We start from the raw sequence: 16,667 nt of genomic DNA on the forward strand, positions 1-16,667 counted from the left end.
GCGATGGAGCCCTCATCCAGCTGGTAGGCTGTGCCCCCTCAGATGCTCACCAGCGAGCCCAGACACCAGAGCAGCCTTGCAGTCCCCCCGTGCCTCGCACTGGCCCCGTGTCTGAGGGGTACACCACGTACAAACCAGCACTCAGAGTTTGGTCTCATTTCCTTAGGAAGCAAAGCTTTTGCAGTCATTTCTCTGTCCACATGTATCTCAGCCCTCTTCCTCACATTATTTTTTTCAATCCAATAGCCAAGCTCAACCACATTTGACAAACACTTCAGAGATAATTGAATTCTGACAAGTTCCATGAACACTGGCAGCTGGATACCAGAGTTTGGCACCCAGAATGAGTGTTCCCAGTGCGGGAGAGGCAGGCAGGGCTCGGCTGTGACACACGCTGCGTGGCTGGGCTGCAGGCAGCACACGTGTAGCACCGTATGTGTCAAAGTGTCACAGAGGATCTGGGGACAGCTGGGTTTACCCTGACATGCTTCAGCTGATGTTGTGGTGGCTGTCGATCGAGCAATGCTGTGGAGAGGGGGTGTCAGTGGGTTCTGGGCTGAGGCAGCACAAGCTGCGGTGTGGAAAGGGGGTTGGGGAAATGTGAGGACAAGAGACACCACGTATCAAACCCAGCGTGACTGAGGGCATTGTGTTAAATAAAGATGTAGGAAGAGGAAAACTCATGGATGAACAAACCCTACAAGCCTCAGCACACACATGCTTCAAGCAGGGTCCTTTTCCAGAGAAGGTGTAATCAGTAAGTCAAACGATGGATAAACTAAGGGTAGATGGAAGAAGCCCTACTCCGAGTAGGAGAGGAGGTTCACAGCTAGACATGTATGCAAGCCCAAGAGTGGGCAATGGGTGTCCACCCAAGTAATTTTGGACACCCTCTGTCCTTCTCGTCCACCTCAAACAAAGAATTGAAACTGTCATCAGTAGCTGAGGTAGTAAGGAAGGGGCCAGGAGAGACCTCTTAAACATTCGTGAACTGTTCATGGGTAGGATTGTAAGATAAAACATTTGAGTATGTTTACTGGCCATCACACTGCTAAAACTGCCTTTTGACAGGTTTTGAACTTCCTGGACAAGTTACTGACAGAGGCCAGTAATAGTCTGCTAGCTTAGAGAGCACAAATGTCTCTTTTTAGATTCAGGAGTTTCCTCCAGGCTGTGCTGCCAGTATACCTGAACTGCATGTTGTAGGAAAGAGAGCTGAAGTGTGAAATGACACTGTACAGTCAAGGTCAAATTGGTATTTGGTTCATCTGTCGAAGCCTGATAATGAACATATGAACGGTAAGGATTTGGGGGGAAGTGGAAACTATTGTATTATTAAATGGACTGAAGCCACCCGTGGAAAACATTTTCACAGTGTAGCATCCTAGCTACTGACCTACTGGTATCAGAAGAAGCTTTGACAAATAAATCCTAGCATCACCTGGGAACATCTGACTTCTTAAAGCCTCTTCTGTCTGGCTTTCAGTGCAGAAAGCAAGTTGGTTTCACTGGCTGGCTGACAAATGGTCTGTCTAGCAGGAGACAGAGATGATGCGGTTCATTTTTGTTGCTTTAGATCTGTCAACAGCTGAGGACTTATTGTTCATGAGAGGTTTTTGACTCATCTGAAGTCCCTGACAAAGGTGGCTGGAATCTTGCCTTAGTCGTTCTCTTCAATCGCACAGAAACAGATGCTGATGTTCAGCCATTGCTTATCTGCCCAGAGGGCTGTCACACACTCCCCACGGCTCCAGATTTTCGTGTTGCCTTGTTCCGTGTCACTGTGAGGGTTTGTGAGAAGTGCCATCGTGAATCCTGTCAGTGACACGGGACACAGCCAAGCATAGCTGGCGCACAGCTGTCTTCTGAATGTGTAGCTCTGCACACAATGAGTGGGAAAGGAAAGGCGAATGCTATGGGAGGAGAGAAGGCAAAGAAACTAGGCCTCAGAGGGAGTGTGGGGTCTGTGTGCTGTGTGGCTGGACACTGTGGGAGGTGACAAACTTAACTTCTCCCCACAGTCTTCAGAATGTAACGTGAGCAGCTGCTCTAGTCCCCATCTGCGTGCAGATTCCCTGGGAGACATGCCCGGGGCGGGGGGGGGGGGGGGGGGGGGCAAAAATCCAGGCGATGTCTTGTAGGCAAATTTTAGGAAGAGAAACTGAGTAAAGAAGGAGTAGACTTTTCCAATAATTGAATTTACTAGCAGCCGGCCCTTTTTTCTTCCTGCTATAGGGTGGCATTTGCAAATGGCATTTGGAACTCTGGGCAGCGAGCACTCCTGCGATCTCCCCTCATTACAGAGACTGGCCCTCAGTGCAGCCTTCACCCAAAAGTCAGTGTCAAGGCCCTGACCCCAGGTAGCCTAGAGTGTCTGAGTGCATGAACAACGATAAAACCCAGGCCCTGGTCCCTCTTACACAAACAGTGCTCTGAGTTAAATCTCTAATGTGATGTTGGTAAGTATGATGTGCTGCTCTGCTGTCAATATGAGCTCCATCGTGCTGGAAACAACTGAGCACTGTGGGTTCTCACTTAGAAGCAGGTGAATGCAGGGTGAGAGTCCTGCCAAGTCCTGCCAGTTGTTAGGAGCAGTGCTTACAGGTCTGCGCTCACAGCAAGGAAGAAATGGATTGCCTGACCAGGAGACACACGTGTCAAAGCACCTTACTAGAGCTTTGAGTGCTGTTCCAAGCACAGCAGTATTCACTGGGGCACTGCATATCTGAGTAGGTGACTCCCCCTGCCACTATAACTTCCCCAACAGAAGTGAGCTGCTGTGTGTTAGTGTCTCAGGGTTGAGTGCAGAATAGGGAAGAACTTGGGGACTTTCAAGGACTTGCTTGGATGCTTCTTTCCTTGCTCATTTTATTTTGCAAAACGGTGTGTGTTCACAGGCATGTACAGTGGTTCCAGCGCTAACCATAACGGTCCCTCACCAGGTATATTGCCTCCTCCTCATGACATCCCTTCAAGACACCATCCACTCGACTCTACCCTTTCCAGTCCACATCACCATCAGTCGCCGTTGGAGAGTGCCAGGGAAGGGTATGTGTGTGAAACATGCTTGGCCTGTCTGGCATAATAATGAATGATTGTTTATTTTACTTTGCATGGATGCTGTTCAAATGAAAAACATTGTCCCAAACTAAGCAATTTGTTTTGGTTTAGAATAATAGAATAATTTCGTATTGAAGGGACCTCAGAAGGTCATGTCATCCACCCCTGTGCACATCAGGGCAAACTTTGACATTACTATCCGGTTGCTCAGGGCTTTGTCCTTGCCTTCAACAAAACACAGAGAGGTTTCTTTCTTCATAGCATGTAATTCCATATAGTATGAGATTCCATTCAGGGTGGGGATTTTTGTTTGGTGTTTGGTTTTTTTTGGTTGGTTTTGGTGGGGTGTTTTTTTGGTTTGTTTTTGGGTTTTTTTTTTTGGTTGGCTGGTGTTGGGTTGGGTTTCGTTTGGTTGGTTTTTGGTTTGGTAGGGTTGGTTGGTTGGTTTAATTCTTCCTTGATGACTTCCTTGATGACTTTTCTCAGCTGAAACGTGAAATCTCTCAACGGGTAAAAACCCAAACTATGACTCACTCAGCAACAAGGCAGTGTTTGCCTTAGTAAGACTGATTTGGTATCAGAGCAGCAGGCTTTCTCACTTCCTTTCTCTCTGAGATTTTCTTAATACTTCTCTCAGCAGCAGGCATTAGCCAGTAAGCTCCCCATCAGGGAGGGGTATGCTCACATTGATTGTATAGATTTCATTGTTACAGTATCTGATATTTCTAAAGCACTGTTTGCTCAAGAACCTCATAACATCTTCTCAATAGTAAAGGTTTGTTGTAGGCCACCAAATTCTGCTCAAATCTTTTTGCTCAGAATTTTTTTGACTTATGCAAGTTAAATATCAAACTTACAGTTTTTCTTCCCAGCGCTTTGGACAGGGAATGGACTCTGATTTGAGAGTTTTTTTCCTAAAAATACATTGGTGTTCTTTAGAAAATACAGCAAATGAGCGTAGAGTCTTTCCATCCTAGTCTAGTAACTGACCCATCCCTTCTTTTCTATGGGGAAAGGGAAGCCCAGAAAGTTTCTAATTGTATACTTCAAGCAGAAGGCAGAGGGTATGTGGTATGGAAAGGGCATGGTAAGGAAAATTACACCTGGAGTAGTGAAGAACAATCTAATTGAGGAAATTCAGTTAGGAACAAATTACTCCATTCTTTTTCTTAGTTGGGTAATGAATGCTGTACCAAGCTTAACTTCTACACCCTGTTCCTCCTTCAGCCATCTCTTCTGACCTATGCCAGCAGCAGGTACCAGTGCCCCCTCCCAATGTATGATTCATATCTGCCCATTGTAAACTTGCTCTGTCCCTCAGGTATTGAAAAGGTCACGTAAGATGTCTGTGCCCAACCCTGCTCCTTCCCTGCCCAACCACCCACATGCCTGACAGTTCCTCTCTGCCCGTGGCAGAGTCATGGCCATGGGAGTCACTGGACATGCTGATTTAGGTGGAAGTTATACCAGATAAATAAGACATTTTCTTTGCAGAGAAGGCAGGGAGTGCAAACAGGAGGAATGGAGACAGACAGTTCAAAAGGAAAGTAACCCAGGAGCTATTCTTTCCCTGCAGCATGGGACTACCTGAGCCTGGGGCAGTAGGATCCCTTCCTCTCACTGCTGCCCAGGATGCTGCTCAGCTGTTTCCTCCCTGAGTTGGTTCCTAGGGAAGTTAAGGCAAAAAACACCAACTAAGAATGAAATAAATTAAGGATGGGAAGCATTTAATAGGCTGTCAGTAAGGTGGATTTGTTTCCAAGGCACTTCACGTTTTAGTACTGTTAATAAGCAATGAAAGCAAAGAGTTGACCAGAATGAGGGCAACAGATGGTTTTCCAGTTCGAGGGGTCTGAAGCTCCCAGGTGAATTCTCTGTGGTGCCCTCATGTCTCCATGCCAGAGTATGGCACAGAAACACTGTGCTGAGTGAACTGAGTTTCTCACTGAGCTCCTTGTATGGATATTTTGATCATTTTCTTAGCACAAAGTTTACATCAGAATTGCCTCTGCTGTTTTCCGTTCTAGTGGCATAAGTATTCTTTCTCAGAGGGGACAACAGGGCTGAGTAATTGTCTCAGTGCTTATATGCTTAAGTAATGTAAATTCTTTGCAGAAACACTACAGTTAATATCCTATGACAAAAAGTAAAAGTGATAGGATAACAGATTTCTAACCATGAACCAAACATCAGGAAAGAGAGAGTGGAATGTATTTTTGAATAGTTATTTGAAAACAGGGTGTCTAGTTTCATGACATAATTATTTGGAATTTTTCATCATCTCAAATGCCATTTTCTAAACTCAAAATAATCTGCATTCAGCGCTGTCATACCCCGTCCAAGATACTTTTGCTGTATTTTAATTGTTTATGCTTACATTATTAATGACTGCTGAAATAAAACCCACAACTGACATTTTAAGTGCAAATACAGAAAGCTTAGTGTGAACTAATAGCCCTTGAATTTCATTTAGTGCAGTTTTGTTTAAACCATTCATCCATCTAACTGGGCAAAATCACTTCATAATCTAATGCATGGAGCCACTGAATTACAGAACTGTGAAACCTTTGCCAGTTCATAGCAGTACACCATTACTCATATAAAATATATATGGTTTACAATACGAAAGAAACACCTAATACTGTCTTTCTTCATATTAACCGCCCCAGCTTCCTGCCACACATATAATGTTTTGCCTCATTTGTCAGCTGTCTCAGCATTCGGGTTTAAGTAAATGCAAAGAATTTCTATACTGTGAATCAGTACGATGACAAGACTGGATTGCGTAGTTTAAGTCCGTGGAATGAACCAAATGATTACTATCAAGAAATCTAATTACTGAGTCATCAGATATGCAAGATGCCAAAATCTACATGAGGCAGAGTACAAATAGTCTACTCAAATTTGACATAAGATTCAGGATTTGATTTAAAGGCTTTTTCTTAAAAAATGCGCCCTGTTATACCATCCTTTGCCAAAGTCAATACTAAGTGCAGCAGTCAATTTTCCCAAATGGTTTGCTAAGACTTTTAAATAGTTTGACAAAATTATCTAATTCACTTGAAAATGTTCTAACAAAATCTGACTTCATTACCAAATGTATTTATACTGGCTTGATACAATCTGGAGAGTAGTTTTTGAAATTCTGGTATGAAGTGCATGCTAGACCAAAAAAAAATTTTACTTAAATTGATATTAATTAAACTAAAAGTGTGTGACTGAGAAATAATTTGGCATCCAGAAAGTGGGCTTGTCATGATCCAGGTTTAAATATATGTTTATTTTTTATTTCAGGTAACAAAGTGTTATTTTAGCATTTCTTGCAGCACATGCCATGTATAATGTCTTACTTGGTTTCATTTTGCCCTTTGCAAAAATAGCCTGTTTTGATTTGTAGCAGTACGAAGATGGAAAAACAGGTTTTAGTATTAAACCTTATGCAGATGTTTCACTTGGCATTCTTTCTACTATTTTTTTGGCTGTTATTATCTGTGTAATCTAAAAAGGTACTTAGTTTCATTTGTAAACTATCTCTGTAAATTCCAATTTAAATTATTTAGTGTGATAAATTATCAGCCTAAATGAAACTGATATGATTACAGTTAAGTGAGTTTGAGTGGTGGCACCAAGTTAGGGATTTGCTGCAATTTAGTTTAATGACCTAACAAGGTCACTTTGTAGGATCTGAACACGGTCCCTCTATGTGTGACTGTGAGGCCCTCTGTCACTTGTGTCACCCATAACAAACAGCACTTCTGTTCTCCAAAGAAGCTGGGAGTACTGACAAATAATAACTTTACTGGGAAGGTGATGTGTCTCCAAGGGAAAGTGAAACTTTTCTTATATTCCTATGGTAATTTAGGTCTTGCTACTCTGCAAACACATCAGTAAATGAAGAACTAGTGGGATTAAGACATGGCCATTGGCTATGATTGGTAAGAACTCTGAATCCAATCTTGTGAGCCTTTAATATAAAGGATTAAGTAATCAAAGGTAGAGGGCAGAGCTTACACAACTTGCTTTTGCCTGGGCTTCTCAGCAGCTAACTGCAACCAGTTCAAACCATGTTCCAGACCCCCCTGAAGAGCCACTTACCGGCACAAAATCACAAGAAACAGGACTTAAAAACGATCAAGTGAAAAGAGACATTTTCATCAGGTTGCTTAAACATCAGAATTTTTGTTTGCTTGCTCCTTAGCACCTGTTAATTTAAATGCCACAGAAATACTTAAAGAGTTCTCTGTTAAAAATTTAGTCCTTAATTTCTCTTTAAGTAAAGTAACACAAGGTACACAGAGCTTCCCTTCTTGCTCAGTCAGAGAACACCACATTTTAAATTCCTGATATTTTTAAGGTTGAAAACAAATATGCAGGATAAAAATCTTGTGTGTTAGATTTTCATTTGTACTACTACCATGTTAAACTGAGGCAATAAGAGAGTGTAAGCCGGCTACCCCCGCCACCTTTCAGCCCTGTTACAAGCACGGCCAGGACCGCATCAAGTGCTGCCATTTCAAAGAGGAGCCTGGCCGTGTGTTCCTGCCTGTCCCCAGTGAGTGATGAGCTGGGAGGAAGCACCCTCCACCAACCCCACATCTCTGCTCTGTGAGTTGCTTTTGGCCTCAGCTTGGCTGGTAGGTGATGGTGGTGTACAAAGGGTTTGGTGGGTGCTTGCTCATCAGATGGAACCAGACGCAAATTGTGGCTGTAGGAGTTTCACTGTTTGCAAGCAGCTACCTTTCTGGAGCCTGAATATTTCTGGGATAAGACTGAAGAAATCTCCTCCAAACCAGTAAAAGAAATGGGGGAGATTCTTTTCAGTAGGTTGTGCTAACTCCTTTAAATGCCAGAATGCATGGCCAGATAGGAAAATACATTTGTGTACCTAATTCTCGTTACTTTCAGTGACAATTAGGTGTCTAAGTACTTACGTCTAAATTTCATTCATCTTTAAGTTTGTGAACTCATATAAATAAATTGAGTAGTAACTAGCATGTTTCTAAAATCTTTGTAGGAAACAAACTTTTACTGTCTAGAAGTACTCTGGAGAACTAAATACCTACACAGTTTTTATAACACTTCCTAGGACCAAGGAGATACATCATTCGTTCATTGTGGATTCCACTGGAGAATACTCTTCATTTATAATAGAATACACAAGTCAGTGTTTTAGTCTTTCTTTCAAAAGCACTAAAACCAATAACAAGAAACAGATATCTCTGACAGCTGAAAACATTTTCAATGGAGGAAGCCAAGAACCCATCATAATTTATCTCAGTGTTATGGATCTGAGCACGCAAAAGAGGCATCAGTACATCTGTCCAAAGAAAGAACAATGTACAGGTGTGGAGCTGAGGTTCATGTAACAAAGAAAATCAGTAATTAAAAGCATCTGGTTTCAAATCCCAAGTCATTTATCTCATTGTAGAAAATGTGATCAGAATTCATTTGTAATCATGTCCAGATAGTCTTATACAGTTTTCCCCCACTTAAAGCAAAATTAGCATTAGCATAGGCTTACTTCAACAATATGTGGTTAAGAATAACTTAGCGCTTGATCATGGGGTAAAATATTGTTTGGTCATCAGCAGAAATAGGTGGGCATGTATTTAATTTGTGTTTCTGAAAGGGCTGAACTGACATTCACGGGAGAGCCTTCAGCAGTGGGTCTCACGGTAAGCGCGGTGTTGCCTGCCTAGAGGAGACACTGTAAACAAAACTATCTTAGAGCAAACAACAACAGAATTACAGGAGAAGGTGGGAGAATAAAGGAGTTGGTTAGAGGAACTCAGGAAACATTTAAGACGGATTCAACCACAGCTCTTCTGCATTATATTAATTATTTTAGCCATTACTGGTTTTATCTGTGTTTAAATTTACACTTATCTGTAAAGCCTTTTTTTTCTTTTTTTTTTTTTTAATTTTGTTTTTTCCTTTTATAAGTGAAACTTCTGAAGTTAGATGTAAACCATATACCCCAAACACAATAATTTATCATGGTATAACAAATGATAACTTAATATCTCCCACTATTTGGTAGAGTGCCGTTTAGACTGTAAACTTGAAGAAAGCAGGCATCGGCTACCTATACAGAATCTACCTGCACCTAGAAGCATCTTGCTGCATATTTGCCAGAGAATAATGGTCTTAAATGACTAAAAATAAGATAGATCAGTCAAGCATGCAGTTCATGCCAGAAAATATTGAGTAGACAATATCTGTGTTTGATTGCATGTCTTTGTAATTGACTTCCTGGCAATCATGTGAACCTAAGGCAGCGCTCTTTATTTAAATATTTTTTGTATTTCTCTGACCACATTGGTAAGGACTTTTTTTACTTTTGAAATACATTTTCCTGCTAGATGGTTAGCAAGAATAAGTTTTCAGATTTCCCTTACGTGTAGCAGCTTCCACTGTAGTGAGTCATCAGTTTCATTTCAAAGAACATTATTGAACAAACCCTTATAAATAAAAATGTCTTTTAGATTGGCACAGTCCCTATAATGGTCACTGTGATTAACTGCTTGGCAGAAATCGCACATATCAGGTCAGAACAATTGTAGAGGTACTCATTTAACATAGAAAAACTGTGCTTGCGTATTTGTGTGAGTCTTTGTGTAAATAGTGAAATTAATTACAATACACTGAGTTATGTTTTAAGCCCAACTGAGACTTTTATGTGTCTCTGTTAGAAAAGATTGTGAGTATTTCAGTAAGTAATTTTGAACCCAAAGCTGTTTTCATATCACAGTTGATTAGTATTACTAAAAATATTCTGAAGCAATGAGATGACCTAAGACTCTCCAGTCACGTTAAAGGTCCCATGGTATCGTTCTCCATGTTGCTCCTCAGAGCTTCTGCCCTCATTGCACAGGTGTCTGTTGACACTGCTCAGAGCGTGGGTGAGTGAAGGTGCAGAACTGGATTCATGTAATTCAAGGCAGTATTTGGAATGAAAGAGAGTATCTTGTATGCACTAGAAGCTGGGAAAAGGCTGACATGGCCTCCGTCCTGCTTGAAAGATGTTACATGCGGAGGTGTCATATGCTGCCTTAGTAGCAGAGCGAGGAATAGAGCCCGAGTCTCTGGACAGCAGCTACTTGAGCTGCCGGAAGCACAGCGAGAAAGGAGGAAAACAGAAACACAGTGTCGTGTCTTGCAGTCGCAGAGCAGAGATTGAGGCTTGTAAGAAGGGCAGGGTGTCACAGCCCAGTGACTTGTTTGCTCATTGTTCATAGAAAAGTGTGATAAAATGCAATGATGCCCAGCAAGGTGATCCGCAATGAAGGATTTATTATTTATCATGGAGAGGGGGGGAAGAGGAGAATGGAAGAAACAGAGAGAGAAGGAAAAGATTCCTTGCATTCCAGAAATGCAGCCAGAGGCACCTGGCAATGATTAGTGCAAAGGTTCACCAAACTTCAGATAGAGTCCATCTTAAAAAAAAAGTCTTAGAAAAGTGAACGGTATAACTGTTTCCTGAGCATGTGCTGACAGAAATTCCCGTAGGGCAAGACCCAGAACAGAAACACGTGGCAAGAGATTGGGCGCTATCCAGAGACCAGATTAGCAGAGCTTTACACATCATTTTTAATATTATGGGAAGAGATGAAAATCAGTGTTAACTTTTTTTTTTTTCCATTAAAAAAAAGAAAATCTCCAGGTCCTGGAACTGAATTGGACTTTCTCACAATATAAGTAACTATAATGCTTAGGGGAGAGATTTTGTGAATGAAATGGTTGGCGTGCTGAATTTATTGGTAGAACCTGGTTTCATGGAAAATTTCAGGTTTCTGTAACTAGCTGCAATACTGTACAAGTCACTTAAGATAAAACATGGAGCTTCTTTGCTTTGTACTTCTCACTCTGGTGCTTTATCGTATACTTTTCTTCATTTTAATATGAGTTACGCATAATTCTCGAAGTCAAGATTGTTTGATATGGCGATATGCTATGCATGAGAACTGTATTACAGAATGGTTTTATAACCAAAAATATACAAAAATTTATTTGAGATAAAGGACAGATGTTTTTCAGTCTGGATTCGGTTGTGTTTCCACTGAACTCAATGGGATATGGGTCGAGGGTTTTTTGTCTAGCTGAGGAATCTGCCAATCAGACCATCACATCATAGAAAGAAAAAAAACAGACAGTTTTCACATTGGAAACATTCCTATTTTAGATATGTCTATTCTGTGGTTATACTTCATTCCCACTCATTCAAGAAACTTAGTTTGAATTTATTTTCATTATTTTTCAATTTTCAGTTCCATTTAGTATTTACCAATTAAATATACTGCGTGTAGCTTTTACAAGTCAAGAGATGATCAACTAGATCATGAAAAAGCTCATCTTAACACAGCTTAAAATCTGCCTTTATAATTTCTTATTCTATGTTAATTTGTCCAGAAACTGCTATTGAACAAAGACTGGCTGAAGCAAAGTGTAAAAATAATTCTTACTTAGACTAACTACTGTGAATCAACATAGAAAACATACATCTTGACAGAAAGCTTAAAAAAATAAGTGTTGATATGTATGTATTTTTTGGTTCTTTACGTTGCAATAGTATTGGAAGAAGACATTTGGTGTGCATGGTGAAAATACACAAATTCTTATACACCACTGTCTGCTTGGGGAGGCTGAAACTGGAGGCAGGATAACAGCTTCTAAAACAAGATAATGGTACTTTTAACCCATTAGGTGTCTTTTCTATAGATCACTGTTAACTCGTGGCTTAGCTAGATAGTTCCTTCATATATGCCTTGCAATTTAATATGAACATTCACAATCCAAAATACATTATTAAAACAGGATCAACAAGAAAATTTACGTAGAAGTCTTTCTAGGATTTCTGTTTGAGATTCTTAAAGGTATGCACTTTATAAAATGATAGAGAAGACTAACATAATCTATGTTTTGACTGTTAATTTTTTTTTATTTTAAAAATCTTTTTATTAAGATCCAGATTGCTGTGAGTTTCCATTGATGTGAGTGACAAATGCTTTGCAGTAGAAGTGAGGAATTGGCCCATTGTCCATATCTAACACTTGATTTAATGACCCTTCATGGGTAGTTTCCCCTCTGAGTTCAAGAGATTCCCTTAGGGAGAGCTGTGAAGCTGAATATTTTAAGACAGTGTTTTAACACGGTGTTTAGCATGGTACAGAAATGTGTGCGGTATCACAGACAATGTATGTTATCGAGTTAGGATGAGTTCTGCTGGTAGTTTTCTGTCGGTTGTGTGAATTAAGGTATTAGATAAACAAGATTTTTCTGATTAGTCCTTTTACTTGTCTGCTGATGCATCCTCAGGTGAGGAACGCATTAGCTTTGCAGTTCCACCTGAAATCATAGGTCCCTCAAGACTACTATTATGTCTTCAGCGCCATCCTACACATGGTGCTTCAAAGGCAGTTTGAAAAAGCCCACAATACCTGGTCAATCGTATGAAGTTGTATGATGAGTGAAGAGAGAGAATTTCTTTCTGACTCCTTGGGCGATCAGTTTACATCCCGAAGCACAAGATTTTATTACCCCTTGCTTAGCATGGAAGTGTTGGTTTTGGCCATTAAATTATTCAGTCCCTTTTAAAAAACCTAGGTATTCTGTTTGATTCCGCGACTTGCTGTGGCTGTGAATGCCACGGGCCGGGGCATGCTGTGTGAGCAAAATGCTCCTTTTGTTTTAAGCCAACCTGCTTCTCTCTGTGGTGTGTGCCCTGTTGCTCCCAGGCCTTGGACAGCATGGAGAGGAGGCTGGCTCCTCCACTGCACCACTGTAATCTAAAAAACTGCATTTTAATTTTTCATCTTCCAGTGGCATGTTTCTAGTTTTGGCAGGTTTACTTTGTAAGAAAACCCTGTCTTACTCTTGTAGTGTATCTTCAGCAGTTTTAACTCCTGTGATAACTTAGTGTATGATAACTGAATACAGCTCTTCTGGTTTCACCACTATGTAATACATGGTTAAGTAAGTAGATTCTCACTGCATACAACTGTATAGTTCCCTTTCTGTTACTATCACTGCTATTATCACTGTTATTATCACGTAGACTCTTTTGGTGCACACCTCTCTGTGTGAGAGGTATTGAGAAGCCCCTACTGTTCTTAGATCTGAAGTCACCAAAATGAATCTTCAACTGAAAAAGCTTTCCTGTTTGCATCATATATTACACACAGGAGGGTTTTAACAATAGCAGTTTCATTGTTTGGCAACTAGAAATCTGCTGGATTCAGAGAGGGCTTGCAAGTCACTTTGTTAGTGTCCATTGCAGATAATGGCTAAGGATAAGGTCAGTGCATGGTTAACAGGTTACCTTCCATGTAAGGGACAGACAGTCTCCAATAATGGAGTAGTGAAAGCATTGCAGTGGGTTAATTTATTGTTCAAGTTACTAAGTGTTTTACCATCAAGAATCCTTGTAAGACAGGGTAGACTATATTGACAGTCAAACCACATCAGCAGTGCAAGCGACCTGTGAGAACCATTGATTCTTCTTAGCTCTCTCACCAGGCTGGGGAGATGGAAAAAAAGGTGTATCCTTCTGAACAGAAATATTCCGTATAGCCAGGAGCCCTCAACTTTAAGGAAGGCTAAGGATTTTTTTTACATATGTGTGAGAGTATTTATTTGTATTTCTTCTATATAGCTATACATAGGTGCAGATATATATTAAAAGGCCCGCAAAGGACCTGCAAGTTTACTGACTTTTACCAGTTACAATTAAAGTAAAATATATAGTATTTATTATTAATATCCAAATCAAAGCAAACTGTGGGTGTAGTACAGTATTAACAGGAAATGTCCAGGCTATTAGTTATTGAAACATATGCCTGAGCTACTGCCTGGGAATTTTTAATAGACCCAGCTGAGTTCCTGGTGTAAGTATGTTTCTGTTTCTTCTTCCACACAGAAGGCATCTCCTTTTAAGCTATTTTCTGTTGCTAATGCGTTATCTGATTTGTATCAGGAATGATTTCTTCTCTCTTTTAACAACCTGGGTATCACAGCAACCTAATTAGTAGGCAAACATTCAGGAGAGAATTTAAAGCATGGCACTGGGAACTGGACAGTTAGCTGATGAAAAATCTCTTGAGCATGCCAGAGCACATTCACACATGCACACAAAATAATATTTTAGAGACCAGCTTGAACTGTAGGCATTGTGATTAATATTTTAAGGCAACAAATACCCACGCTGGCACTTGTGCTAATACAGCCAGATTTTTTTGCTGAGCAAAGCTCCTTCCTAGCTAAAACTGTGCCTTAGCTTCCTGTTTAGGGGAGACTGAGCAGAACATAGTCAGTTTTACGGTGACCCGCTCAACTGCATTAAACTCTTAACGCAGAGGCAGCAATGGTCAAGCATTACATGGAGCTGTCAGGGTTTCAGCTCCAGCTCCTGTACTTCAGGAGGTTCCCAGGATACCTGCTGCCCGCAGACAGGGATGTTTGCTGCGGCCCAGCACCGTGACAGCTGTGCTGAGTGCAAGCAGCGAGCTAGCAGCTGGGCTCACCTGCTGGAGCAGGGCCCCACACACCTCTGCACCCCTCGGCCCCACCTGGGGAACCTCACCTGCTCTTCACCAGCCATTGCAAAGGCATTGAGGTACAAACGCTGTCACAACTGCTGAGCTCACACAGAGGAAAAACAGGAATGAAAGAGAGTGTGAATGGGAGAAGCGCTGCTTTTAAAATAACAATAAAAACTGTTAAATACTTCTCGCATGGTTAAGATTTAAATAGCCTCTGGGAGAAGATAAACTGTGTCGGGAAGCTGTGATTTTCAGTATTCCCACAGCTGGACACCTTAAATGTACCATTTTTGTTTGACATGTAACGTATTTGCAAAGAATTTAAAAATGCAATTACTCGACCATTCTGACAAAGCACTCGACAGCGAGCAGCCCCGCAGGCCTCGCTGGGGTGCCACATTTCGCAGCAGGAGCCAGGACAAGACATTTCAAGAGATGGCAGAGGGAACCCAGCACAGGCAGATCCAGAGTACTCGCTTACCAGAAGTATTTTCCTCCCTCATTCAGAGTGGTTTCTGGCTCATCCAGGCCTTGGAGTTTTTAGTACATCTTTTGTTTCTCTTTTAAATGTGTGTGTGGTCATAATCCATATAAATGTCACTATCATGAACTCTTTTAGCAATTATCTTTCCAATGAAAACAACTGCAATCTTTTAAATCTCCCTTCAGATAGAAGCATTTCCAGGCTTCTAACAGCACTTCTGGCATGTCGAGGACAATGTCTCTGTGTGTGCCATTTGAGGGGGTTGGTGACCATTTTGTAATTTGTGGTTGTGCTTTGCCGGTACCCACTTGCAGCCTCAGAAGAGACCATAGCGAAGTCTTTTCTGCATGTCCCAGCAGATAACGTCAGCCCATCTTCATGCAATAGTTGACCACAGACGCACATTTGAGAGCATTTGCAGAAGACAGAACTTGCAGCTGGGCTGCATGACAGCTCATTTGTGTTAAAGTATTTCTCTACTGAGACCTTTGAGGAAAAACTACAGCCACATGGGAGCTGACCTTAGCATTTAGCTGCTTTTAGCAAATGAACTTGGTATTTTCTCCTGAGCATCTGCTCTTCAGCAGTTCAGATCCCAGAGAACATTTTCTGTGTCTGACCTGAAGAGGGCACAGGTGGCCCCTGCATTCCCTGCATCCCTTTTCAGCACCTCTGCAGCCTCAGGCCCTTACCCTTGGGTAGGGCAAGAGCCATCCCAGCTTTGTTGCAGAGCTCTTTTTAATATGCACCTAAAACAAAAAAACAGGTAAGATTTTTTTTCTTTCTTGCATGTTCACTCTTAAAATTCGACTTTAGTCTTCTTCAGTTTACACATCGTCATCATTGGAGGGAGTGTTATCTTTCTTACAAAAAAACTATTTTCCAGTTCTTACATATTTGGCTTGAAAATATCCTCGCCTTCACCCATTAAACAATACTGGTTTAATTCTTCGTTTAGTTTGGGGATATTGAGAGTGTCTGTGGTTTGTATTATAGGCCTTGTTTTCCTGCTCTGGGAGATGGAATTATTTCAGCATAGGATGGGCTGTGACTGGTTGATTTATTTCAGCCCCTTTTTAATAGAGTGTCACTCTGACAGCATTTGGCAGTGTTCCGCTGCCTCTCATGTTAAATGTGATTAAGCTGTTGTCACCATTAATTCACAGATCATCTATATTTACCTCTTGAACGCTGCCATGTAGTGCTTAGCCCTAAGTCAGGCATAGCCTTGCTCCTCAAGTTTAATCCTAACTGCTCCAAGAAGCAGTCATGTAAACTGGTGAGGAACTGCTATTGCAAATCATGGTTTATGGTGTCTGAACGGCTTGTGCAGTGGTAGAGCAAGATACCAGTGAATGATTTGTTTTTAGTTGATTCTTTGTACGCATGCAATGGTTTGCGCTTAATGTATTTTTCCAGCTAGTTGATGTATTATAACTTGCAGGAGTAATTTTATTTCCATGTTTCAGGACCTGTAGCTGGAAGGTTTCAGCAGGGTGCCTCTCAAACAGACAGGTGGTTTTTCTAGCATCTGAAAGTTCTAGTGCTGTTCAAAGAGCTGCTGCTTATGTTTAGCAAAAGCTCCA

At 41.2% G+C, this 16,667-nt stretch overlaps 1 protein-coding gene and 1 long non-coding RNA gene across 7 annotated transcripts in view; one reads left to right on the forward strand and one right to left on the reverse strand.

Annotated features, from left to right (window-relative positions):
- GLIS1 (GLIS family zinc finger 1) overlaps window positions 1–16,667 on the forward strand; it is a 196,814-nt gene that overhangs the window by 168,990 nt on the left and 11,157 nt on the right. For 4 of the 6 annotated variants that reach the window (XM_065072105.1, XM_065072106.1, XM_065072102.1 and 1 more), the window contains exon 8: window positions 2,898–3,048. In XM_065072105.1, coding sequence (XP_064928177.1) covers window positions 2,898–3,048 — 151 coding nt within the window. The remainder of the gene's footprint in view (window positions 1–2,897; window positions 3,049–16,667) is intronic. The other 2 variants (XM_065072104.1, XM_065072103.1) reach the window with 1 other exon arrangement.
- Window positions 1–16,667, reverse strand: part of LOC135580107 (uncharacterized) — a 58,994-nt gene that overhangs the window by 1,107 nt on the left and 41,220 nt on the right. The window lies entirely within an intron of this gene.

This window comes from Columba livia, chromosome 8 (assembly GCF_036013475.1).
Source record: "Columba livia isolate bColLiv1 breed racing homer chromosome 8, bColLiv1.pat.W.v2, whole genome shotgun sequence".
NCBI classification, from domain to species: Eukaryota; Metazoa; Chordata; class Aves; order Columbiformes; family Columbidae; genus Columba; species Columba livia.